The sequence below is a fragment of the Acomys russatus genome, chromosome 3, assembly GCF_903995435.1.
Source record: "Acomys russatus chromosome 3, mAcoRus1.1, whole genome shotgun sequence".
NCBI classification, from domain to species: Eukaryota; Metazoa; Chordata; class Mammalia; order Rodentia; family Muridae; genus Acomys; species Acomys russatus.
The window spans coordinates 6749064-6774162 of record NC_067139.1 but is presented as its reverse complement, the minus strand read 5'-3'; the positions used below and the strand labels follow the sequence as shown (position 1 = coordinate 6774162).

Sequence of the window (25099 nt, the reverse complement as noted above, 5' to 3'; positions counted from 1 at the left end):
GTGGCCTTTGGTCTTCCAGAGCTTTCTTACCCAACCCTGGTCTTTAGGCAATTCTCTCGAGTTGGTAAGTAAATTTGGGGCTAACTGGCTGTCCTACCCCAGGGTAGGAGGAAGGAACAAATGCCTGCAGCAGGTTAGAATGAGGGGACCCTTTGACTTTCTTACTAGTGGCCACTTTTGCTCATGATCTATTACTGAGCTGTAGCAGTGGGAATTGATCTAAAATACTGAGTCAGGAAGTAGTTTCGAGGAGATGGTAAGATGCCAAGAAATGGTAAAAAAAAAAAAAAAAAAGAAAAAAAGAAAGAAAAGAAAAGAAAAAACAAAACCAACAACAACAACAACAAAACCCTAGGGCTTAAAAGGAGGCCAAAGGAAGGGTTGGCCCGCAGCTTCCCTCCACTGAAGGACAGTCCCAACATGTGGGTGTGTTTGCACTCCTCTCTACTGATAGCTACATCTTCCAGTTTGGGAGGAATGTGTCCGGGCCCAGCCACTTCAGTTACAGTCATAGACGAAGTCATAGTTGCTGGGCTCCTTCGGGATGGGCGGAGGCGCATCTGGGATCTGGATGTTTTCCAGGTCCAACAGGCGGAGCTTGATCTCCATGCTCAGCAGGGTGTCCAGGTCATTCCGGGTCAGGTCACTCATCATGTCCTTCCCAAGCAGTGCATTCAGGCCGTCTGTCCAGATGCAATACTGGTGGCAAAAGAGGTGGCAGTGAACATCGCTGATGATGATGATGACAGGGATAGCAACTATGGGAATTTTGTACACAGCACATGTGCAAGGCTGCCCTAGGTGTTCATTAGTACCCACACCCTCTCTATACCTTCTATCTAACAGAGGCAGAGGCTTCCGGTAACACATGTTTTTCAAGTTAAGAAAACCAAAGCACAGAGGATGGAGTGACATAGGAGAAGGTGGAGTGGGTAGGATTGGAAATTGGGCAACCTGATTCTAGAAGCTTGCTCTTACGTGTAAGAATGTTTCCCTATGGGACACAAAAAACTAGATTTCCTTGACTCTACAGTATGATATTGCTAATTAAGATACTGTGGGATGCATCCCAATAGTTATACACTTAGCAGCAGGCCAAGCTTTCCTTTTCTTGACGCCCACCACAGTTCCCTGCTACCGTGTATCTATTATAAAGCATAGACACTGACAGCTCAGTTTCACCTTAAAGCCAAGGTGGCCTTTGTGTTTTGTAGTAAAACAAGAGCTGGACAGTAGCCTTCAGTTGCTGAGTGTTTGATAAGCAGAAGGTCTAACACCATTGGTCATCATAGGAAGATGTAGTTGACTGCCTGTCTGGACCTCCTGTGTCCCGGGATCTAATGCCCAAGGCTTCTGGTGATTGGTCCCTAGGGATATCATCTCTTTTGGAAAATATCCTAGAGGACATTATTAAGCAGACTTTTTTTCTTTTTAAAATGAATGATAGTCTTTGCCTTTTCAGTAGACTATGAAGTTCTGGGGACAAGAATTTATGTCTCATTTATCTGAAGTCGTATAGTGTTCTTGGCCAATTCCTCTTCAGAAGGTAAGAGCTCTGATCTAACTTCAAAGGAGAAGCTCTGGCACCTAGAAAAAGAGCCAAGATCTCAGAAAACTGCCTGTATATTGGATGCTGCTCATTCACCTGTTAAGTGGTTCCTGGGCCTATACAGGACTCTATGCTGACAATGTGTTTTGCCCCTTGCTGGCTTGGAATTCCTCCTAACATTTTGTTCTGGATTCCATGCTTTCTAGATTCCATCCTTTCCTGTACTCTCTGGGTCAAGTTTTAATTCCAGACCCCAATGAGCCTAAGCACTGCATTTGTGGTCACCTAGGGTGTGCTCTATGGTGTGTGGGAAGATTTCATCAGGAGCAATAGCTACCTACGACTACTGTGATGCAAAGAAAACCTACAACACACGTCAACGCACAGGTGTGTGCCATGCCTGAAGAGAGCAGCGTTGGGCTGTAAAGACTTCTTTCTACCTCAGCGATATGATCTTAGCCAAAACATGTAGCCCAGCCTGTCAAAACTCACGTGTGGTGCTAAAACATTTCTGGAATCGTAAGTGGGCTCATGAAAGTCTCAACCATTTTCTGACCACATCCAACCAGCAGTCTGCTCACAAATAAAGGGTAGAAGTAGGGACCTAGTTCGCAGTCTGGAGAGAACTGATGGTGTTGGGCAGAGGTTGGAGACTTTGTTTGCAAGAGTTTCCCAGGTGGTTCTGACAAACACCCAGGTATGGGCACTACTGAGTGCTGCGCTCCAGAAGGCCTTCCCAGCTCTGGCAGCACGTCATAGTGATCCCATGTCCCAGTCCTTTGAACAAAGCCTTCCCAGCCTTGGCCAACTTCCTGGCACAGATTAACCTACAGGAACATTGCTTTTGAGAATCAGCAGGCAGTGACCTTTTCATCAAAAATTACATTGACCAATAAAACAAAACTCTTGTACTACTGAATTGGAGTTGAAATTCTCGGCACTAATACATGATAGATTTTATGGTAAAAAAAAAATCTCACTTTTAGCTCTGTTTTCTGAAAAGCCTAAATATTATAACCAAATTGCAATAAGTTTTATCAATATTCTGGTTATTAATTAATTAATTCCTATTAAAAGTAAGTAGGCTTGATAGAAAAAAATACGCGGGAAACATACAAGCTGAACCTGGACTTTCCTATCCTACCAGAAAGCCAGGAAGTCATTAAAGGCATGGGACTGTGTCATTAGGATTCATAAGCCAACTTGATGATGCACTTATTATCCAGGATCGGGTAATCTGGATACTAGTAAAGATGACAACAACCTATGACGACACATGTATTTTTAAATTCTGACTTCATAATGATATTTAAACACCAAACACATCTTCTTTATCTTCTCTAGGACATGCTTATCATTTTTAAAAATTTGGCAAAGGAATCAAGTATTTGTCCTGCCATCATGTATTCCAACTTTAGGAATATAAGCAATTGTTAAGACTTGCTTCTGTTTATCTCAATAATAAATAAAAATGAGATGATGGAATTGAAGCAAAGCCTTTCTCAAACTCTAGTGGATTCACAGTTTAGACAGAAATCAGCCATCCGTGGATGCTAACTTTTAAACAAGTGGCAAAGTGACAAAAAAGAAAACGTCGCTAGGGTTACTTGAAAGCTGAATTTGAAGTAGATTCGACTTCTGGCTACCAGTTATAGGAACTCTTGGGAAAGAAAGATGCCACAATGATTGTTAGGACTCTGCTTCAGTCCGCCTACCTGTGACATCACTGCTTACCTGCCACAGGGGCGTGGCCCTGCCTAGGGCCATATAAAAGACAGAGCCTCCATGTGGCTCCTTCTCTACCTCTCTCCACTCTCTCTCTCTTTCTACTCTCCCTCTCTCCCCTTTCTCTTTCTACTCTTTCTCTCTCTGGGGTACCCCTTGCCCCTTTCCTCCTCTCATGCTCATTTAATAAACGCTGTATAACATAATATCTGCCTGGTACCTTGTATTCTATCATCTGTCTTTAATTTGGATATATAACAATGATGCTGCAGTTTAGGGTAGACAGAAAACTTTCCTGTAAACCATATTTCTACTCCAGGACCCAGGGACAAGGCTATTGTCTATTGACCACAACAGAGAGAGATTATTTTGATTATCTGGGTGACCCAATATAATTCCAATGGTCTTCAATGTCAGAGAGAGGGGAAAGGTCAGAAGGCAATGATTTCACTGTGGAACAGGATGTGACAATGGTCTGCAGAGAGAGCTAAACTTGTCATTGATGAAACCCATGGAGGCCAAGGCTGCTGCTGATCTCTGAGATGGAATGCAGCCCGCTGCCATGTTGATGGTACGCTAGGGAGACTCATATTAGACAGCCACTCTCCAGAATGACTGTAAGTTTGTAGAGTCCTTAACTGGGCCAGATATAGAGTAGGGCAAGTTAGTTACAATTATCCTGTGTGTGTGTGTGCACACATGTGTGCATGCGTGCGTGCATGTACATATGTGTGTACCACAGGGTGGAAATATCAGTCTTCATCTTGCTTTTTGTTTGAGACAGGGACTGTTTTTTGCTGTCCACTGCCTTGCACGCCAGGCTAGCTGGCCCATGAACTTCTGTAAAAACTTCCTCACAGTCAGGTTTCCAGGTTTGGGAGGCCTCTTTCCCTCTACTTGCTAAAGGAGGCTATCTGCACAAGAATCTTCTATTTTGATAGCAATTATGAAAATAAAATGATACTACTTGAAGAAATTGAAAGTTCTCATAAGCATATATATAGTCTATAAGAAGCGGCAGCTATGTTCAAAAGAAAAAAGAAAAACCTTGGCAGTGCCAGAGCATTTAGCCTTATCTGGAATTAATGCACACACTGGGGAAAATAGCTTGGCACTGACTTAAGTAACAGTTCAACTCCTATTTTTGGTCGTTTTCTGTCTCTTGTATATCTTGGATATGTTGGCCTGTTCATAACCACAACGCTATTTAAAAAACAGAAATAGGAGGATATGCTATCTATTTTCAGAGAGATGAAGACAAAGTCTTACCCCTCTGCAAACTAAATGTCAAGTGACACAGAATTATATTTAAGCACCATTCTAAATGCAGGATTTGTGTCTAATCTTTTCTCTTTCTTTAGGATGGATAATTTTATTCAAACCCTTCAAACCAGTGAAAACCAGACACTAAGTACCTTTTAAACTAACTGAATCTCCTCGGGGAAATGAGAACAAAAGTCAGATTTTATTAAAATGTTCCCTTCCTCCTAAATGCTGTTTGTGCAGTTACATGAAAAACAAAATTTGAATGGTATTATCTAAAAATAAAGTTGCAAGCATGACGTTGGGGCCTGATTTACAAGAGAAAAAGTTAAATCAGCCATAACCGCTACTTTATTTTACAAATGCATTTTCCTAGACTTATGCTAAATATTTTAAATATAGCTGACAGTGTGCTTCAAGAAGAGGAGCAAATTATACATATAACAAGATGTCAAAAAGGAATGAAAGCATCTTGGAAATAAGATTCCAACAGCAGAGGCAGCCCTAAACTTCTTAAAATAGCTTCAGGAGACTTGGTGGAGAAACTACTTCATCAGACAGTCCCACGAATAAGAGAGAGAGATACCAGTTTATCTGGGGGAAGCTCTAGAACAAAAATTAAATATTCAGTATGCATCAAGGCCCTAGCCAGGGCTGCCTCTTTCTCCAGATTAGTTAAGCCTTTGCTGAGCCTGAGTCATTGGCACATCAACACTTTCTGTCTTTTGACCATTCTACAGTTTAGACTCTGACTATCCTCCAAAGGCCGTGTGAATGGAGAACTCTTGGGAGATGCTGGATGTTTCAGGAGGTGGGCCCAGTGGAAAGAGTCTTTGGAGGGTATATCCTAATGAGGAATACTTAAAACACTGGCCCATTCCCCTCTGCATCCTTGTTGCTAAGAAGCAAGCAGGCTCCTCCTCCATTTGCACCTGGTACTCATCTATAGGCAACTGACCATAAATTCAAGCTTCTGAAAAAAGGAGTCAGATGTAAACCGCTATTCTAAATGGCTGCAGGCATTTCATTATAGTAGAGGAAATGAGGGCAGAACACACGGCTGCTAAGACGTGTGGGTTGTAGCTGGTGGGTGCTTAGGAGGCTTCTGTTCCATGTCAACAAGACATCATTCTTTTTCTTCTTCTTTTTTAAAAAAGATTTATTATTTATTATTATGTATAGTGTCCTGCCTGCATGTACACCTGCAGTCCAGAAGAGGGCATCAGATCACGTTATAGACAGTTGTGAGCCACCATGTGGTTGCTGGGAATTGAACTCAGGACCTTTGGAGGAGCAGGTGGTGCTCTTAACCTCTGAGCCATCTATCTCTCCAGCCCCGACATCATTATTTTTTAAAAGCAGGTTTCTACAAGAAGTGACATTTCTTCTTTTCTACGACATGTCCTTCTTGTTTTTATCTTATCACTTAACCCTTACCAAGACCCTAACTTACCTCATGCTTGTCAGGAGCGATAAAATTCAGTTGACAATTTGAGTCATATAAGATGGAGAACGCAAGTTCAAGCACCTCCTAGGAGAGAGCAGAGAAAACACCACGTGAAACGAGATCACCGTTTGGAGAACGGGAACACCTGCGAGGTTGGCAAAAGGAAGGGGTTCACCAGCATGAGTCTTCTTCTTCATCCAGCACAGGCCTGCTCGAACCATCTCAATGTCATGAGATCAGGGCACCAGCCTTATCATTGCTTTTTATGGGGCAGGGTTTGGAGAGATTGATGGGGCATGGCCAAAGCTGTGTATCTCCCTTCCAAGAAGGCGGGGAGGTGGTAAGCCCTTCAGTCAGCAGCACTGAGGGCTGATCAATCTTAGTCACTTCTAGCAGACAGAATCCCATAGAGATATGGACTCCCCAAAATATACATGCTATTCAGAGGTAATGAGACATCTGGGTAGGCCTATATCTTGATATCTATCCTTGGATCTTTGTACCACTGTCAGCAAAGGATACATACATCCAAGACTTATCCAGTAGAGGATATAGGATGCAGAAGAGAAGCACAGATGCCAGTGTCAGAAGACAGACTCGATCATTGGTGTGAACTTACTGAGTGCAGACAATGGGCCAGTGCCACAGTGCCAAGGGCCAAAGGACACTTTCATTTCACTGTGCCTGGATACAGTTGGCTGAAATACCTAGTGCCATATCTAATGCATAGGTTATAAAACACTTATCAGAGGGTGTGCCATACCCATATTGGGTACCACAGTCACTCTACTGGTTTGAGAAGTCAGCAGAGTAGAGCACCTGGAAGCTAACAACCAATAGCCCACATTAGAACCCCCCCTGGCTCCTAATCTGGACAGGAAGAGTCAAGTTCATCCATACCAGTATCCTGTACTGTGATAATGCATGCCCTAGCATACCTTCTTTGCACTTTTATTAGGTACCACTGATTGCAACCTCTGCCCTATTATGAACTGGGAACAGCATTGCTGAGAAACTGACCACAAAACACTTTTCTTCTAGGAAGCCAAACCTCTCCATATCATTTCCTACCTCGATATCTGAGAGGATTTGCCTTTGGCAAGTGACTCATCACAATGCCCCAGAAAGAATATTTCATATGAATTAAAGAATTCTTCCAAAACAAACCCCGAAGACCTTGTGTTAGCTGGCCCCACTCTGAACACAGCTTACTGCTGAGCTATTCTGGCTCCTGTGGGGTTCTCTGTCTGGCTCACCTCCAATTGTCCTCTCACTAGGAGGGGCAGCTGCGCTCTGAGGCTAGGCTGCGATGCAGCTCACACTCAAAGGGTCCCCTCACTCTGCCAGAAATAGAAACCCTGGAAGGAAAGGATGCTGAGTCATGGATGCTCGCCTGCATAAACTCGTCTCTTCACTTCTTATTCACTTTCTTCCTCAGCCCCCCCATTCAAGCTTCAGTGAAGTTATGCAACAATCAAGCAAGTAAGAAAGTACATTTTCCTAGGAGTTTGGCACTTGTTTTCATAACACTGTCTCAAGGCCTTTAGATTTATAATCAAATGGCAATAGTTATACTAGTGTTACCGTAAATTTATGTCATCTTTTTTAAAAAGTCAATAAAACAACATATATCAGCAACCATGAATTCCACTCCTGGGAGTATTTTAAAAAATCCCCAAGTAAGCCAAAGCTACACATTATTACTTGTAAGAAAGTTATGAAATATTAAATCTCTCCCGCTCCCTTGAGTATTAAAAACAATCACAAATAGTTAAGATGATCATGAAGGAGAGTCTAATGTTACATGAAGGAAAAAAAACCCAGGAGAAATGTTCCTATTGATCACACTTGTGATAATGCAGCCTGTAGACACTGGAAATTAGCACATAAAGGGAGAATTAGTAGGTGCTAGCTATGGGTCATTATTTGGCCTTAAAATAGGTTTCTGATAAAATTCTTCTTAGACAGAAATGACATTTTCCTTTTTGATGTGAGAGTCATTCAATTGGAGGACTCTGACTCATTCTTGAAAGAGTGGAGGAGAAGGAGGGGTGGCTTTGCTTTGGAACTCTAGCTACAAGGAGGTCCCTTCCCAAATTGACAGGATGAGGTGAATTTCACCAAGGTCTTTCTGCCCTACCTACCCCTGTGACAACAGCTGGTGTGAGCAGCACCTAGCCAAGACCCATGCCCTTGACAAGGTGCTGCAGCCATCGGCAATGGGGCTGTTGGAACTGAGATGTTGTCTCTGCTGCAGAGAGCCGGAGGGCAGACAGGAAGGAGCACGGTGACCTTGGGCTTTGCCCTCCTTTGGCTCACACTTCTCAGGACATGAAGGATCTGAGCTGTCGTGACCTAGATTCCTGATAAATACAGGCAGGAAATGGGAAATTTGTGAGAATGTCAATTCCCACTCTAATCTCACCAGGGCTGCCTGGGAGGGGTGGGAGGAATTAATTCTCTGAGCTGCATGCCTGCATGAAAGGGTGCTATCATTTTTAATGGGTTTTATTGACATCCCTGGCTTGCTGTCACTGAGTCATCTGGTGAAGGTCGTCTCTCCAGCACTTCAAGAAGGGAGGATGTGGAGCTGGGAGCAATGGCATGCTTCAGGCCAACTCTCCAGAAACTGCCACCTGTCCAAACTGCCCATAAGGAAGACAGGCTCCAGGTGGCAGCTGAATAGGCTGACACACACACACACACACACACACACACACACACACACACACACACACACACACACACACCACTCACAGATAGCTAACACCTCGAGGCTTTGTTGCTCGATGTTGAAAGTCTGTTCTTTCTGGATTTAATTACATGGAAAACTAGATCTCATAGCAGCCCATCTCCATCTTGCTCCACTGAGTGCCTCTTTGTCCTGTCCAGGAAGGCTTTGAACAGGCCTTGCTGTGGGGAAAGAGGGACCAGGAGAAGCCAAACTTTCTCCACCCACTTAGGCCTCTGAACTCATAAGCTCACACTCAGTGCTCTAGCTCTGAGACTTGTCCCAAGACGGGCAGAGTGAGGAGACACTCAGAAAGAGTGCTTAGCATTAGGAGGCATTTGAGTATGCATTCTGCCATGGGTAAATGATGGGCTTACAATATGAGAGTACAGTTTTACACAACGTATCTTTAGTGTACAGCGTTGGCTGCCATCTTTCATATTGTTTTGGGTAACAACACATTGGCCATTTTCACCAGAGCTCATTTAACTATGTGAGTTCTCCATCGATCCAGTCACATTAAGGGTGGAATGTTTGTATGAAAGATACATGATATAGTTTGGCATATATGTAGATGTTAAATATGACCATAGATATAGGCAGCAGATTTCACAGCATCGCATCTACACACCTCGGAACCTGAGTTTCTATTTTTTTTTTTTTTTTTTTTTGAGACAAGGTTTCTCTGTGTAGCCTTGGCTGGCCTCGAGCTCACAGGGATCCACCTGCCTCTGCCTCCCGAGTGCTGGGATTAAAGGCATGTGCCACTACGCCCGGCCTGAGTTTCTATTTTAAAAGGAAAAAGACTGTCTCTTATTCATGTAGCGCAGAGCCTGCCCCCTTCACAAAGATAGACCTCTCAAACCTTCTGGCTGCAGCGTATCTGAACATCTCAAGAGTTCAGTTGTCTAGCTGTGCTGTGAACTCTTCCTCAGGCAGAGCAGCCCCTCCCATAAGCACATGCACCTCAGCCTCTTCGTGTCCCCTTCACCTGGAAGGCCAGCTCAGGTGCCATTCGCTCTTGACCTCGTCTCAGCTTTCCCTTGGTAACATATGTGTTTCCTTTTTGTTAAGATGTATGATAAATAATAACTATGTTTATCCATAAATCTTAGTTCACTGGATACCCAGAACTTGGGAATGGACCATACTAACCTCTGTACTTCTGGTGCCTGGCAACAAAGGAGAGGCTCAGTACACTCAATGAATGGATCATGATGAATGAAGTCAACCAAATGGCAGGAATTTTAGTTAAGATAAGAGCTTTTTAAATGATACATTGAGTTCTAGCAGAATCTGCCTCTTATCTTGGTTAGAGAGTCTCGTGGCAAGACAGAAGCTGAGCTCTGTAAAGCAGTAAAGGAGACACTGGTAGACACAGGAAGTAGAACAGGCCACTGCAATGGTGGCTTCCTATTCCCACGAGACACTGCAAAGGGAAATGGTGGGAAGGCATGGAAGTGGCTATTTAAATAGGACAAATAGGGGAAAGGGGAGGGGATGAAGAAGCCTCATAAAATACCCAAGCCAGTGTTCACTTGCTGGCCTCCCAGCCTCAGGATCTGCTCATCGTGACGGGACAAAGCAGCGACTTTCCCTTTCTCCATAACATGGTCCTCTGTCTTTGTCCAAGCCAGACAATGAATGCAGTAACCCCCTAGACTACCAACAGCCCCACTTCATTACTTTCTGAGCATGGCAATGAGGTAGCGTCTCTTACCAGAAATGCGTTCTATCTGAACCTGTAGGAGCCACCGAAGTCTATCTTTTGGTAACGTTGGTGGCAGAACTCCAAGCCCCTTGTCTAGGGAGACAAGCCCCAGGGATACCTGACCAAAACACACAGCAAACTACCACAGACTTTCACAGTTACAGAAAATGAACTTAGAAATCCCATACCTTTAAAATCAAGTCTTGCATTGAGTTTTTTTTCCCCACCTGTGGTAATTCGACTGTCAGGAAACTTCTGTACTATGAAGAACCACCTACTTCTTGTCTCCACAGACATTTTCCTGTTGTCCTGACCTCTGTTAAATGTTTCAGACTCTCACTCAGTGGTTCTCAACCTGTGGTCCACAAACCTTTTGGCAATTCTCTAGCTCCAAAAACATTTGCAATATGATTCATAACAGTAGCAAAATTACAGTTATGAAGTAGCAAGGAAAATAACCTTATGGCCTGGGGTCACCACAACACGAGGAACTGCACTAATGGGTCGCAGCACTGGGAAGTTTGGGAACCACTGCTCGAGGGCAAGAGGTTGGGCCACATCTGCCCTGGCCACCACTCTTTGCTAGAGCCCATCAGATCTCTGATGCTTAGTGCTGACTGACCGAATGCACAGACACCTCAAGGGAAGGAGCAACTCCCTTGACATTTCCATGCTATGCCTTGGGTTATGCCAGACACCAGCAAATGCTAAATGCATGACAAGACTAAGTCACTAGCAGTTTTCTATGAGCAAAGCTTCCTACTTCTTCATGCTGATAAATAAGATGGCCTTGTCCAGCAGTTAAGCTCACAGAGAACCCTGCTGCACAAAATCTCAGAAGCTGCTCATTAGCTGTAAAAACTGTCTGAAAGGCATGTGGCCTGAAAGAAGAAGGCGAACTCGTCTCCACGGCTGTGCCCACGTTGGCGATTGGGATTTTCACCCTCTCTCTCTTTCCGTCAAGCTACATAGTCAATTTTCTTCATCTTTTTAACTTGGGTTTTGTTGAGTCCTCTCCCATTTTCAGTTTTATTATCTTTAATTTCTATTGATTTATTTCTTACTGAGTCTCTCCTCTTTTCTAGTGTTTTATGATAGGGACATCAATGATTCAGTGCTTGCTTCTCTTCTAAGCACCTAATATAAATTTCCTTATAAACGATGCTTTCACTGCATCCAACATAAGCTGTTGGTTTAAAAAAAAATTTTATTTAGCCTGAGACACATAATTCCTCTTATGACTTCTTTAAATTATCAGTTATTTAGAAGTGTGTTGTTAAATTTTCAAATATTTGCATTTTTGCTGTTGGTTTCTGTTTTAAATTTGTTGTGAACCAAGAACATGCTTTCAAGATTACTGTTATGAAAAAATAAAACATCTTATTTTTGTCACGATGAAAACTGAACAAAACGGTTTTATGGACCAATGTATGTCTTGGTGAATGTTTCTGTGAGCCCAAGAAGAACATGTATTGTGCTGGCTGGCTGGATTATTCTATTGAGGTCAATTAGATCAAGCTGATTGGTGGCGCTGTTCATACCACTGGAATCCATTTGACTGTCCATTGGCTGATTTCTATTGGTTACCAAGGAGGGATGCTGAGGTCCCTTTTTGCTCTAGTAGTTTCTGGACGCATGTATTTTGATGCTTCTTGTCAAATTCACATGTGCGTCAGGGAAGGTTGTTGTGCCTTCTGGAAAAAATAGTTCCTTGATAATTTCCTCTCTTCTGAGGTCTGGTTTGTATAAGGTTAATAGAGGGACCCCCAGCTTTCCTTTGATTGGAATTAACATATGATCCTTCACTTAACGACTATGAGTTTGTAGTTGCTGTGTACTGCCCATGTTCCTGTTGCCATGGCAGCTGCTTGGGGATGGCTTCCCCGAATCACTACGCAGACACTGCCAGCATCCACAAATGGGGTGCCACCTGGGACCCTGTGGGCAAAAGCCCACAACAGGCGCTGATGCCCCTCAGACTGTCTAGTGATAAGGGAGTTTCTGGGCTCTCTGAATCAGACAACCTTTCCAAATGGACAGGGGCCATCTGTAGAGCACATGCCAGCTGTGAAGAGCTGAGGTATAAACTCTCTCTAGAGTTCTCCATATGCTATCTTTATAATCACCCGGTGTTCCCCACTCCCCATCTCAGACATCCGGGGCAACATCTGCCTGGACATCCTCAAGGTTAAGTGGTCTGCCCTGTATGGGGTCAGGCGCATTTTGATCTTTATCCAGAACCTGCTAGGAGAACCCAACACAGCACTTAGAACATAATGCTCCCGAGCCGTAGTAAACTCCCACAGCAAAGAGCCTGGACCCCAGCCATCCAGTCTCTCTCCTGTGTCGTCATCATTGTCGTTTTCCTTAGATGGTCCATCCTTTATTTCTGTATAGGTTTCTGTTTCTTGAGCTGTAGTGCTATTTTTGTTTTATTTCTTAAAAACCAAACCAAACCGTTTGCTTGAGCTTTTACAATGCATTGTTAAAACGTATACTTTCGTCATTTTTGTGTAAGAAATCAGTTTGGAAACGGTTGTCTCTTAATTGCTGTGCTTAGACTGTTTATACTGAAAGTGATCGGTGATGCGTTTAGATAAACATGACCATGTTGGGGACAGTACCTACTTGTTCTGTCCCTTTCCTTCCACTCCTCTTTTGCCTTCTTTTCAAATGTGAGCATGGTAATTACTCCTTCCTGTCTCTTTAATGTAGCTTCCATTTGCTCCACTCGTCCAGTTGCTTTAACCACTCAACACACTCTTACTACCATGGTCGTCAGCAACACATAGCAAGCTTTTGCATGGCTGACTAAAAAACTAATATTTGCATTTTATCTGCGCCTTTTCTTTCTCTGATACTACTCCTGCTTTCTTTCTTTCTTTCTTTTTTTTTTTTCTATTTTTTGATCTAAGCGTCTAGTCCTTATCGTTTCTACTCTGACAGAACCAATTCATTTGAACACTTCTCGTATAATGTTGACTTTTCCTATTGTAGCCCATAACATTTGAAATCACAGTTATTACTTTCCAATCCGACAAGCTCTATATCTGTGTCATTCTGGTAAAAGGCAAATGATTTACACAATTTACAGAGAAACCAGAGCCTTGGTTCTGATGATTGTTTTGTAGGCTTTTCCACCTCACCCTCCTTTTCAGGGTAAGAGGAGGTGTGCCTCTAATTTCCTTGGAACATATTAGTAATAAGAAATGAGTTAGTCAGGTCGAGATTGATAATTTATGTTAATATAACAAGAGAATTGGGCTATGGTTTTTCTTGCATGAAAGTGTGTGTGTGTGTGTGTGTGTGTGTGTGTGTGTGTGTGTGAGAGAGAGAGAGAGAGAGAGAGAAATGTATGAGTATCTGTGAATGTATAAGTGTTCACATGTTTGGGCTCACATGTGTGTACATGTGAGTATCCATGCATGTGTGTCCCCATGCGTCTGTAGGCTCAAAGTTGACATCAGTTATCTTTCTAGATCACTTTCTATTTCATTTACTGCTACAGGGTCTCTTGCCAAACCTGCCATTTTGTTCAGCTCAGGAAGAGAGTGACAGTTCTCAAGACCTTCACGTGCTGGGGGGAGACAGGAAACCTCTGAAAATATTTTTCAGAATTTCCAGTGCCTAGTCAGCATACTCAAATCCCAGCAGACTGCTCTCCTGCCAGCCAACCCTCCTAGTTGAGCCCTCTGGGTTAGACTCTTATGCTGTCAATTTCTTCACATGGCTTCCTGCTCAGCTCAAGTGTTATCTAAGCAGGAACCTCTGTGGAGCTGAGCTGAGCCTGTGCGCCCCGAGACTGCAGAGGGAACACCTGACATGTGGAACATATGGCGATCCCTGCTGGTGTTGAAGGAAGTCGGCACCGTAAGAGGCAAAGCATGAAGGCTGGCATTCGTTGCCACAGCTTACAATGCTCCTTGGAGTTTATGAGCAGCACAGCCCTTGTCTCTCTGACATGGAAGCTCCCACAGGGGTTATACAACAGGTTACCCAGATTGTAGTCTTCCCAACATTCCTCTGTAGGATTATGCCTGTCGTGGAATGCTCTAGAGGCTAGTGCTGTGGCTCGCTTAGCAATGACGGAATGCATGTGGATTTGAGTTGAATTGTAGCCATGTAACACAAGGAGCAAGCATCTTGCAAACAGCATCCTTGCCTGTTCTTTCCCTTCTGACATTTTGAACCATACCTCCACAGTACCTTTTGTTTTCCTGGAGCATAGTCGTAGGGCAATGACCTTTTATCTTTATTTAGAATCAGGAAACAGGGATTATTTATGGTAACCCTGACTGATGAGCAAGATATCTGAAGGTTTATTTTTTCTGTTCGTCTTAGACACTATTTTTAGAATCAAAGAAATAAATTATTGATTCATGTGACATCTGGCACATGTCTACAGCAGCCAGGTAAATCTAAACTTTTTTTTTTTTTTTTTTTTTTTTTTTTTTTATACAGGATCTTGATATGTAGGCCATGCTGTCTCATGATTTTCTTGCCTCTTCCTCCTTTATGTTAGGGTTACATGTACAATAACCACATACAGCCAAAACACGTTGTTGATGTACGGTATATAACACAGAATACCAAGGGGTATAAGCAAGGAACTGGCTCCTTAACGTACCCTCTGACCCAGAAACGGAGGAGACTTTCATTCTTTCTAAATCATGTTACCATTTTGTTTCCTCATAAAACAACATAGGAACCTAGTTAGTAAACTGTAAAGGCATGGAGAGAAATGCATTGTTCATGGGTACCTAAACATGTACTTCTGGGCATTGCTTTCCTTAAGCTGCATTTGGATACGTAGTAGTCTCTTTTCTATGATGCTGAAGGGTATGGGGCCCTTAATGCTTTCTAATATTCTTTGACTCAGCTGGTGTTTGCCTGTGTTAGGCTTCACTGAGACTCTAGTGAGGCTGCGTAGGGGAGGGGATCCCACGAACACGAGGTGAGAAGAGGTCTGTAGAATGGATGGCGATGAGTAGAGGAAGACATACAAAGACAGAGGGAGAACAGCCATTGTAGTTTCCAGGGTTAGAAGCAGACACAGAGTGGGAGAACAAGAGACAGCGAGCACTAGAAAAGTGGCCATGTAGAGAAAGAGTAAAGGCATTAGAAAAGGAAAGAAATGGATCAGGAAGGAGGAAAGGAAAGTGGAGATGCTCTCTACATAAAATGCACACATCTCCCTACTCTACATAAAATATCCATTGGTTCCACAGTGAGCCCTCCAACGCACGCATAAGTGAAAGCTATCACCACCATGGTGGCGCTCTGCATTGTACAGACACAACCATTTACAATGAGCTAGAAGCCATACCTTGTTTTGTTTAAGGGCACCTTTTTCTTTCATATGAGGGCAGTCCTTTCCCGTCACCACTGCTTTGATATCTGCCACCGGCACTGCAATTCATAAAAACAATGAACGTTACTACACCGTTGAAAGGTTTAATGTCAATAAAGCAGCAAAGGTACTCGTTGAGTGTGCTACTGTGGCTGGCACTGCCTGAAGCCTCAACACGAAGAAGAGGAGGAGGAGGAGGAGGGACAAGAGGAAGACAAGCCGGGTAGTGTTCAGAAAGTAGACACTAACACACATTATATTCTGATGAAAAGTATCTCTAGCATGCTAGTTCCACAAATATAATTTGGTTCGCTAAAACCTACAATAATACCCATCACAGTGCTGTTACAAGTGATGGTATTATAATAGATGCCCAGTAGGTAACAGTAGTTATGGCAAGATAGGTGATTCTACTGCTAACACTGTAAGGGCTTCTGTGTGCCAGGAGCAATGCCGAGTGCTTTAGATGTGTTGATACCCCCAGCATTTGCATCTATGTTGTTTGTTTCTGAGTGTTGCATAAACAGAATAAGCAGATCCGGCTCTGACTCCAAACAGCTCTGAACTCTCCTCCAGAACCTCTCCCTTTCCCACACCATTAATTCTCACAACAATTCTGTAAGGTGGATTTGGCTCTCCCTGTTCAATGGGAAATGGAAATAAACTCAATAAAATAAACGACACTCTCCTTTCTGATAGAGCCTTTGGAAAGTAATGCTGCTCCACAGAATGATGCTATCGTGTGCTTTGTTCAGGCGTAGGGAGGAGATAAGAAACAGAAAGGGCTCTGCATTCAAAATTTTCTTTAAGAGCAGATGCGAGAGACAAGGGCAAGTGGCCTGGCTCAGAACCTTGATATAAAAACAAAAATAAACTCTAAGATATTTATCCTTCTTCAATACCAATTCATCCAGTCCCACAAAGGATTGCGAATCTAGCTGCACATGCTGACTAGCTTGGCTTTGTCAAAGGACGGTTGGAAGCCATCACTTCCTTACACTTTCCTGAACGTGAGGGCAGCTTTCATAGTTAAAGCCTGCAGATTTCCACAGAAGAAACTGACTGCAGTGTTGATAAGGACAAAATTATGAATTTATGATATATTAAAACAATAGTATAAAAGCTAAGCTCCCGAGAATACTAAGCCTCTGCCTGTCTGGTAACATGCCCTGAGCTCTCAAGCCCAGAGAAGTGTGTGTGTGTGTTTGTGTGTGTGTGTGTGTGTGTGTGTGTGTGTGTGTGTGTGTATGTGTGTCTGATGAGCTCCAATCTCTGCAGGATTCCCTGCCATCTACTTCCCAGTCTCTGCTCCTCCACCACACAGTCCTGATTCTAGTACACTCTGTCCAGAGTCCTTGTATTCGATTTCAATATCAACATCTGGCTTCTCATTCTGGGCACAAGGAGACTACGCTTCCCAGCAACCTTTGCAGTTAGCTGGAGTCTTGTAACTAGCTCTGGCCAGTGAAATGTAAGAGAAAGTACTTATCCAGACCAAGGTGCTAAAGTGTGTCCCTGTCTGCCATTTTTTCCTCCCATGTTCCACCCAGATGAAACAGGTATGTATGACAAAGGAGAAATTAGCTTGTGGCTCTAAGTGACTGGAGCAGTCCTTCATCAACGTAATGGGGTAAGAAACCTTTTGCTGTGCTAAGCTACTAGCTGTGGGGCTGCTTGCTTGTGCACCTCGGTGTAGCACCTCGGCCTCTCCCTACTGGCTCAGCCCTGTATCTCAGAGTCCTTCTCTTTCTGGCCCTCTCCTGGTCTCCTTTGATTGGGAATCCTGTAAGTGGACACTATGGTTCCTGAGTCTATCTGTGAGACCTGAAGTCAGTCCTTGAACACTGATCTTAGATCTCACCAAGGCCTGGCCTTGCTGCCTTGGTGTCCGGTCTGTCTGCAGAGCATAGCTCAACACTTGGAGAAGTTGGTTACTTTTGCAACGGAGACACTGAAGGGAATTTTTAAATCGAATTAGAAAAGCAATTTTAAAAAACCTCCTAATGCTGGGTGTGGTGGCACACACCTTTAATCCCAGCACTTGGGACGCAGACGCAGGGGGACCCCTGTTAGTTCGAGGCCAGCCTGCTCTCCAAAGCTAGTCCAGGACAGTCAAGGCTTGACTGTCTTGAAAAACCAAAAGGAAAAGCAAAGCAAAGCAAACCAAAAACCTCCTAAGGTTTAGCCCAGCTTTTGAGTCACAAGTACATTGTAGAGATGTGAAATGTTTAATGAACTCCACAGTGTCTTTCTTCTACAAAATTAAGTCACCCCCTGGCTTTGAAAACATGTAGAATGGAACTGCCAGGATCAGTCTTTTGAACCTTAATACAAAGGCTTCACAGGAGAAAATCTCTTTTCACTAGATATTGTGGCTATCCATATTTTATTTTTAAATATCCATTGTCCATATGAGGGAGATAAGCTGCTGTGTCGCTCATGAGATTATGACTAAAAAGAAAACACAAAATTCTAAAAATACAGTCATTTTGAAAAGCTGTTTTCTTTTCTTTTTCATTTTTTCCCCCATAGCTTTTCCTCTGGATATACTGGAAGATTAGACCTGGGGAGAACTTAAAGCAGGGCCCTCTCCAGTCCAGGGCAGAAACAGAGGGGGCCATGCTCACACAGTGGGGAGCGCCCCAGGATAGCAAAGCCAAGCTAACTTTTTGATTTGTTCTTTTTTACACGGGAGAATAAAGCAGTGGGCCACACAGCTGGGAGAAGCAGGAGGTGACCAGAGAAAGAAGTGATGCCCTTACTCTGGGGCACATCTTCATCCCTCACAGTTGCTCGGGTAAAAAGGGTCTGTATGATTTAGTTCAACACCGCCATCCTGCGGATGGCAAGCCTAAGCTTCAAGAGGAAGAATCCCTTATACATCATCACACAGCTGGCCAGGGGCACATGTGGTCTTAGTGCCATGCTTCCTTTGTAGGCTCTGCCCCTTTGTGTTTGGAAGGTATCAGTACCTACATCATAATAAGAACATCCACAAATGTGGTCTTCACTCCAAACACAGTTAGGACACTCATTGCTAGTATTTTGGAAGAAACTTTAATTATGATTTAAATGAAAAATATTATTAAAAACCAACTGTGGCCACTAAACACTTTTAGCTCCCCCCCGCCCTGGGTGGGGAGGCAAGGCAAGGCAAGGCAAGGCAAGGCAAGGCAAGGCAAGGCAAGGCAAGGCAAAACACCTCAAGGAAGTGGCTCTGTGCCTTGAGTCTGTGTTGTTTACAGACACTGCTGTGTGCAGATATTGCCAGTAGAAGCTTCAGAGGCAGGAGGCAGGCTGCTCCAACAGTTAGGACAGAGTTCTGCTCTCCCTAACCCAGCACGTCCACTTCACAGCACTGAGTGATGGGCCGTACTGTGTCTTTGGAACCAGAAACTAAGTCTTTGTGGGCTTGGTCAATGTCTTGTTCTACCGCTTTGGGCTTGTCCCAGATCATTTTTAGCCCAGGCAGAAAAATAGTGAATTAAAATTGGTCCCAAAGCTGATTTGGCTGCCTGCAAGTACCTCTGTCTTACTGTTTACGAACCCATAACTGTCAACTAGTTATACTTAATGCGTCTCTACTTCGCTTTTCTTAGCTATAAAATATGGATGGAATGCACCTTCATGTTGCACAGCAGATAACTTATATAAGCTCTGAGCACAGTGCCAAGCATACCTTATGCACTTAGCAACTGCCTCCTGCCATTATTCTCATTACTAATAATCTGCATTAATTCTCTCAGTGGATGGAAGCACCTGCATTTTTCACTGTGCTTCCATGACCCAAATCCCTCATTTTGTCTGGCCATCAGCTGCTCTCTCCATCCTCTATAATAGGCTTAATCTTTGAGCGGGGGCATCGGCTTGTGCTTTCCTCCCTGTCCCTCTGATGTGGGGGAGCGAAGAAAACTGGCCTAGATTCTTTCAAACAGAGGCCTTGAGGGGCACTGGGCATGACTGAAAAGCAAATGAGTCTCCTGTTTGATAGGGGTGATGGCGATGAGAGCCTGAAGCCCTGGGACGGAAGCCGAGTGGAAGGAGATGCAAGGGAATGCGGGTTTTTCCTTTCTGATTTCCTGGCAATCAGAATGGATATGAAAAGCAAGAGCTCACAGAAGACGAAGCGTCCTTCAAGCCTCACTAGTACCTGCTGCGGCAAAGGGCGCAGTTAAACTGTGGTTCACCAACACCTGACTGTTCAGCCCTGGTTAACTCAAGACAGTCCCCCTGGCCTCAAGAGAGGACAGAAATTTGTGGCAAGGCAATGACTCTTACCACTGATTAAGGGTAACTCCTTTTTCTGTCATTGAAGCATAACATTTTTTTAATAAGACATATCTTGACTATAGCTTCCCCTCCCTCTACCCATCCCAGTTCATCCCCACCTCCCCTCTTATCTGGATCCATCCCTTTTCTTTCTCTCATTAGAAAGCAAATGGGCATCTAAAGAATGAAAACGAAATGAAATAAAGCAAAAACAGATACATTGGGATAGGATAAAACAAACAGAAACAAAAGAGTCCAAGAAAAGGCACAAGAGACAGATTTAAACACAGAGACCCATCATTTATACACGCAGGATCCTATAAAAAAACAAAACAAGAAGCCACAATAGATACACAGGAGACCTAAGTGGGCGAGGGGTGGGGAGGGAAGATGGGATTGTAAAAGACAAGAAAAGGAAAAGTCCTGACATAATATTATCGAGACAAGGACCCGTCAAAGATGACATCGAATTAATTTTCAATTGGCCATCTACTGCTGGGCATGCAGCCTAGCCCCAGTTAGGCTCCCTTGGAGAAAAGTAACATTTCATTTGCAAACGGTTGTCATTTGGAGATGGCTTCTGGGTTAGGGGTGGGAGCATTGTCCACTCTTTTCAGCTCTAGGACCCCATCAGTCTCCGTGAGATCATATACACTTTGGCTCTGTTGTGTTTAGAAGGCCTTGTTTCTTTGGTGTCATCCATCTCCTCTGGCTCATACTCTTTTCTCTTCCTCTTTTGCAGGGTTCCCTGAGCCCTGAGGGGAGGGGTATGGTGGAGATTTCCCTTTTAGGGCCGAATGTTTCAAGATCTCTCTCTCTCTCTCTCTCTCTCTCTCTCTCTCTCTCTCTCTCTCTCTCACTTTTTCTAGTGGAATACATTTTCTGCTTCTAAGACCCCAGGCAGAATATAGACTTGGAACAGAAGGTAAGCTAGGCATGTGCTTGAAGCTCCAAACTGCAGTTTCCTGAACAGCGCAGTGCCTTCTTAGGTACTCAGTTTCATTTCACGTTATTATATGAGTGTGCCCCCTTCTCCGATTCTCTGCACAGATAGATGCAGTCTCATCAACACACACTCCGCACTCCCATTCTTAAAATCATAAGATGTCTACCTATCTTGCAAGGGATAAAGTGCGAGATGGCCTTAGAAATTCTGCATCCCTGGACCTTAAGGCTGCAGAGGAAAAGGAGGGACAAGACCCCTAGAATCATCTTCAGGAGGAAGAATGCTGCTTTCTCCCAGAACCAGTGTCAGCCACGGCCACTGCCTAACCCAGTGTGGAGGACGGAGACACCACCACTCTGTCTGTGGTCTTCTGTGACCACACAGGCCAGGTACTCTCCCTGCATGCCTACTTTTCTCTGGAGCTTTGGAGGTGATGGCGCAGTGTATTGTGGAAAAGGCCAGCAACTGCCCTTTTTAGGGCTTGGGTGCTAGTCATCCTCCACACCTTTTTTCTCTTGCAGGGCTGCTAATTTCCTAGGCAATCGGGCATACCGCACGTAAAACTGACCAACTGGCAGTTACATGCCTGCGCTCACGTTGAGAAGTGGATTAGACATCTGTAGGGATGAGGATAAATGATGCACTCCGTAAGAGAGAGCAGATTCTCGGGGTGGGGTCAGGAGTGTGGGGATTCTCCTGCACAGTTCACTTTCTCCATCTCTTGGCCAGGTGAAGAAGGTTCTGGGAGATGAACCCTGTGTGTGTGTGTGTGTGTGTGTGTGTGTGTGTGTGTGTGTGTGTGTGTGAGAGAGAGAGAGAGAGAGAGAGAGAGAGAGAGAGAGAGAGAGAGGGAAGACCAAGAATATTTTCCTGTATAAAACAACAGTGATACTAAATATTAGTTAATTTCTATTTCTGTAACAATCTTTTTTCCAAAAATTACAAATTGACAGCATATTCTCACTTCATGTTTAAAAAGAACTTTTTTGTAAAAGCCATGTTTGTAAAATACCATGGAGTGTTTAGCGATATCCACACTAACATTTCTAAAACTTGAGAGTACACCTGCGTCACCGAGGCTCCAGTTCTTACCCCAGGGTTTCTGATTTATGAGGTCTGAGGTGGCCACCTGAATTCCAACTAACTCCTTTCCTTCCCACCTCCTTCTCTCCCTTCCTCCCCCTCTCTTCCTCTCCCCTCTTTCTGCTTCTTTTCCTTTTTTCTTTCTTTTTAGACAGGGTTTCTTGGTGTGGCCCTGGCTGTCCTGGAACTCACTCTGTAGAACAGGTTGGCCTTGAACTCAGAGATCTCCTGCCTCTGCCTCCCTAGTGGTGCAGTTAAAGTTGTGCACCACCACCACCTGGCTCTGAGTTTCAGTTTTACACAGCTGGAATCCCATGTGTGTGTGTATGTGTGTAGGGGAGTGTGGGGAGTGCCTAGGCACAACCTCCAGCTTTGAGTTTCACATCAGCACATTACTTTTTCCTGCTATGGGCTGTCAATAATACATGCTGGCAAAGCAGTTCTCCTATAGCCAGGAATGAACTATGACACTACAAAGACCAGGCTGTCCCATTTTTAAACTGGAGGAAGAGAAACTGTTGTAGGCTCTCTGCCTGAGATGTCAACGCAGAGCCTGAAAGTGTCAGGAAGTTTCCTGCTCATGGTTTGTGTTTGCTTCCTGTGGTCCTGAGTTGTATAGCAAGCAGTCCAGATCTGACTTTCATGGGCCCTGGGGTGAAGGGAGCCAGATGTGAGACGGCAGGGGGTAGGAGGTCGAAGAAACTGCCTGGGATGTGGTTATCTAAACGCAGCAGGACCAACGTTACTTTCAAAGGTTATTTAAGCATGTCCTGACAACTAGCCCCTGGTTGCTTTCTCTGACTGGAGTGTCCTCCAAGGATGTATTACTTCTGTCTCATTTCTCTTTCAATTTAATTCACCATCCTGGCATCTTTTCAATGTTGTTCTACTAATTTTTAGACTCGACACTTAGCACTGCTCCCTGTACTTGGTACCTGGCTTGGTATTTGGTTAAAAGGATCTCTTCAGAATCATGTGTTAGAACAAAGCCCATGAAAAGGGCAAATATAAGAAAGAATACATATCTTGCAGGCCTATTGAGTTCCTGGAAAGTCATTTATCATAAGTTCCCAAGTTTCTGAGTCCGCAGAAGCGGTACTTGATTCTTTCACTAAGCCTGTGCTCTGATTCCAGAGCGCATTGAACCATATGTGGTGGGGTTTGTCGCACATGTTATTGGAGAATAAATTGATAGAATCAGGGTTACATATGGTTCTAGGTCTTAAAAATAGCTCTAGTTTAAAGCAGGCACTTGAGCTCCTACGTTCCTCCTCCAGGCAAGGTATCGAAGCATCACTAGACTTCCGCCCTGAGCATCCCTGAGCCTCACATTCTTCCAGGCTGTACACTTGATGGGGATGCACTGGTTAAAATTGCAGGAAGAGTCAAGTTCAAAGGGTTTATTTAAGCGAATAGTTTCCTGTACCATATGCTATGAATAAGAAGTAACTAACCAACCAAGACCCATGTGTCCTACACAAGGAAGGAAGCCACTTACATTTGTCCTGCAGGGAATCGTGGGGCACTTCTCCTTGGGGACTCTCTTCCAAGTCGCCATAATGTAAGACCTTGTGATTTGGTGAAAGCCGGCAATACCAAAACTTGTCTGAAGAGAAAAACCATATGTTTAAAAGGTTAATGATCCTGTTCTTCACAAACATTGCCATGTTGTTTCTTAGCAGTGCTTCCCCGAGGAGGAAAGCCACTCATTTTATTTAGACAGTGGTTCTCAGCTTTCCTAGTGCTGTGGCCCTTTAATAGGTTGCCAAAGGGGTCGTGAACCACATGTTGAGAACCACTGGTGTGGACCTTAAGAAATAATGGATTTTCATGTCCTGGTGGTAACAATCTTATACAATAAAAGATCCTCAGGGGGAATCTCCATATCTGATCTCAAGCTGTACTATAGAGCAATAGTAATTAAAACAGCATGGTACTGGCACAGAAATAGGCTGGTTGATCAGTGGAATCGAATTGAAGACCCAGATATGAATCCACACACATATAGTCACCTGATTTTTGACATAGAAGCCAAATCTATTCAATGGAAAAAGGATAGCATCTTCAACAAATGGTGCTGGTCTAACTGGATGTCTACATGTAGAAAAATGCAATTGGACCCATATTTATCACCATGCACAAAACTCACGTCCAAGTGAATTAAAGACCTCAAAATAAAACCAGACACTAAATTGGTTAGAAGAAAAAGTAGGGAAGAGCCTGGAACACATTGGCACAGGAGACAACTTCCTGAACAGAACCCTCCTTCTGATTTTGGTAGTTCAGTATCACTCACCCTGCTCTTCAACATTAGTGACCACTGGGAATGTCACTGGAAAAGTATTTTCTAAGAGGGTGGTTTCCATGGATATTCCGTGAGTGTCTGTAATAACCACAGGGGCTAGTCCTTTAGCCACAAAAGCTTGACAAAGTGGGAGAGAGGTGAAGGAAGGATCGCTGCTGGAGCCTTGAGGTGCTGCCATTCTGGTTCAGCCTGCTTGGACACTGCACACAAGGCCATGCTTCTTTCAGCACACACAGTTGTCCTTCAATGCTAACAGATCACATGCATGATCTGTGAGTAAACTATCGGGGCATTGGTGATAGTCACAGCAGTGGGATCCAGGAGAAATCATCTGAATAATTCAGGAATCAGTGAAAGAGTAAAGAAACGCACAAGCGTTCCTAACCCCTTCAGTCTGGGCCTGAGTGGAAATGACTAAGCCTGAGGGTTATTCTTACACTGGCCTCCCATGATTTTGTCCCTCCAGCTCCGAAGTGTGATGAGAAGATGTGAGCAAGTCTGAGGCAGGGAGAAGGAGGCAAGTGACCCTTGTAGACCTATAGATTCACAGACTTGGAAGTTGACTGCAGTGTTTGTACAGCTATGAAGGTTCAATTAGATGGTGGCTTCCCCAGAAAGGCTTCTTTGCTCTCAATTATGACCAGACCGTCTCCAGAAATTATCTGCACCACTCACAACGTGGCCCGACCTTATTGCTATATACACATTAACCATCTTAAT

At 43.9% G+C, this 25099-nt stretch overlaps 1 protein-coding gene across 8 annotated transcripts in view; it reads right to left on the bottom strand.

Moving 5' to 3' along the window:
• Nucleotides 1-367: 367 nt before the first annotated feature.
• Elmo1 (engulfment and cell motility 1) overlaps nt 368-25099 on the bottom strand; it is a 510606-nt gene continuing 485874 nt past the window's right edge. For 6 of the 8 annotated variants that reach the window (XM_051168294.1, XM_051168265.1, XM_051168256.1 and 3 more), the window contains 4 exons: nt 23573-23680; nt 15753-15835; nt 5991-6068; nt 369-699 (listed from right to left, as the gene is read on the bottom strand). In XM_051168294.1, coding sequence (XP_051024251.1) covers nt 499-699; nt 5991-6068; nt 15753-15835; nt 23573-23680 — 470 coding nt within the window. In that variant the 3' untranslated portion in view covers nt 369-498. Of the gene's footprint in view, nt 700-5990; nt 6069-15752; nt 15836-23572; nt 23681-25099 lie in introns of all 8 variants that reach the window. The other 2 variants (XM_051168310.1, XM_051168316.1) reach the window with 2 other exon arrangements.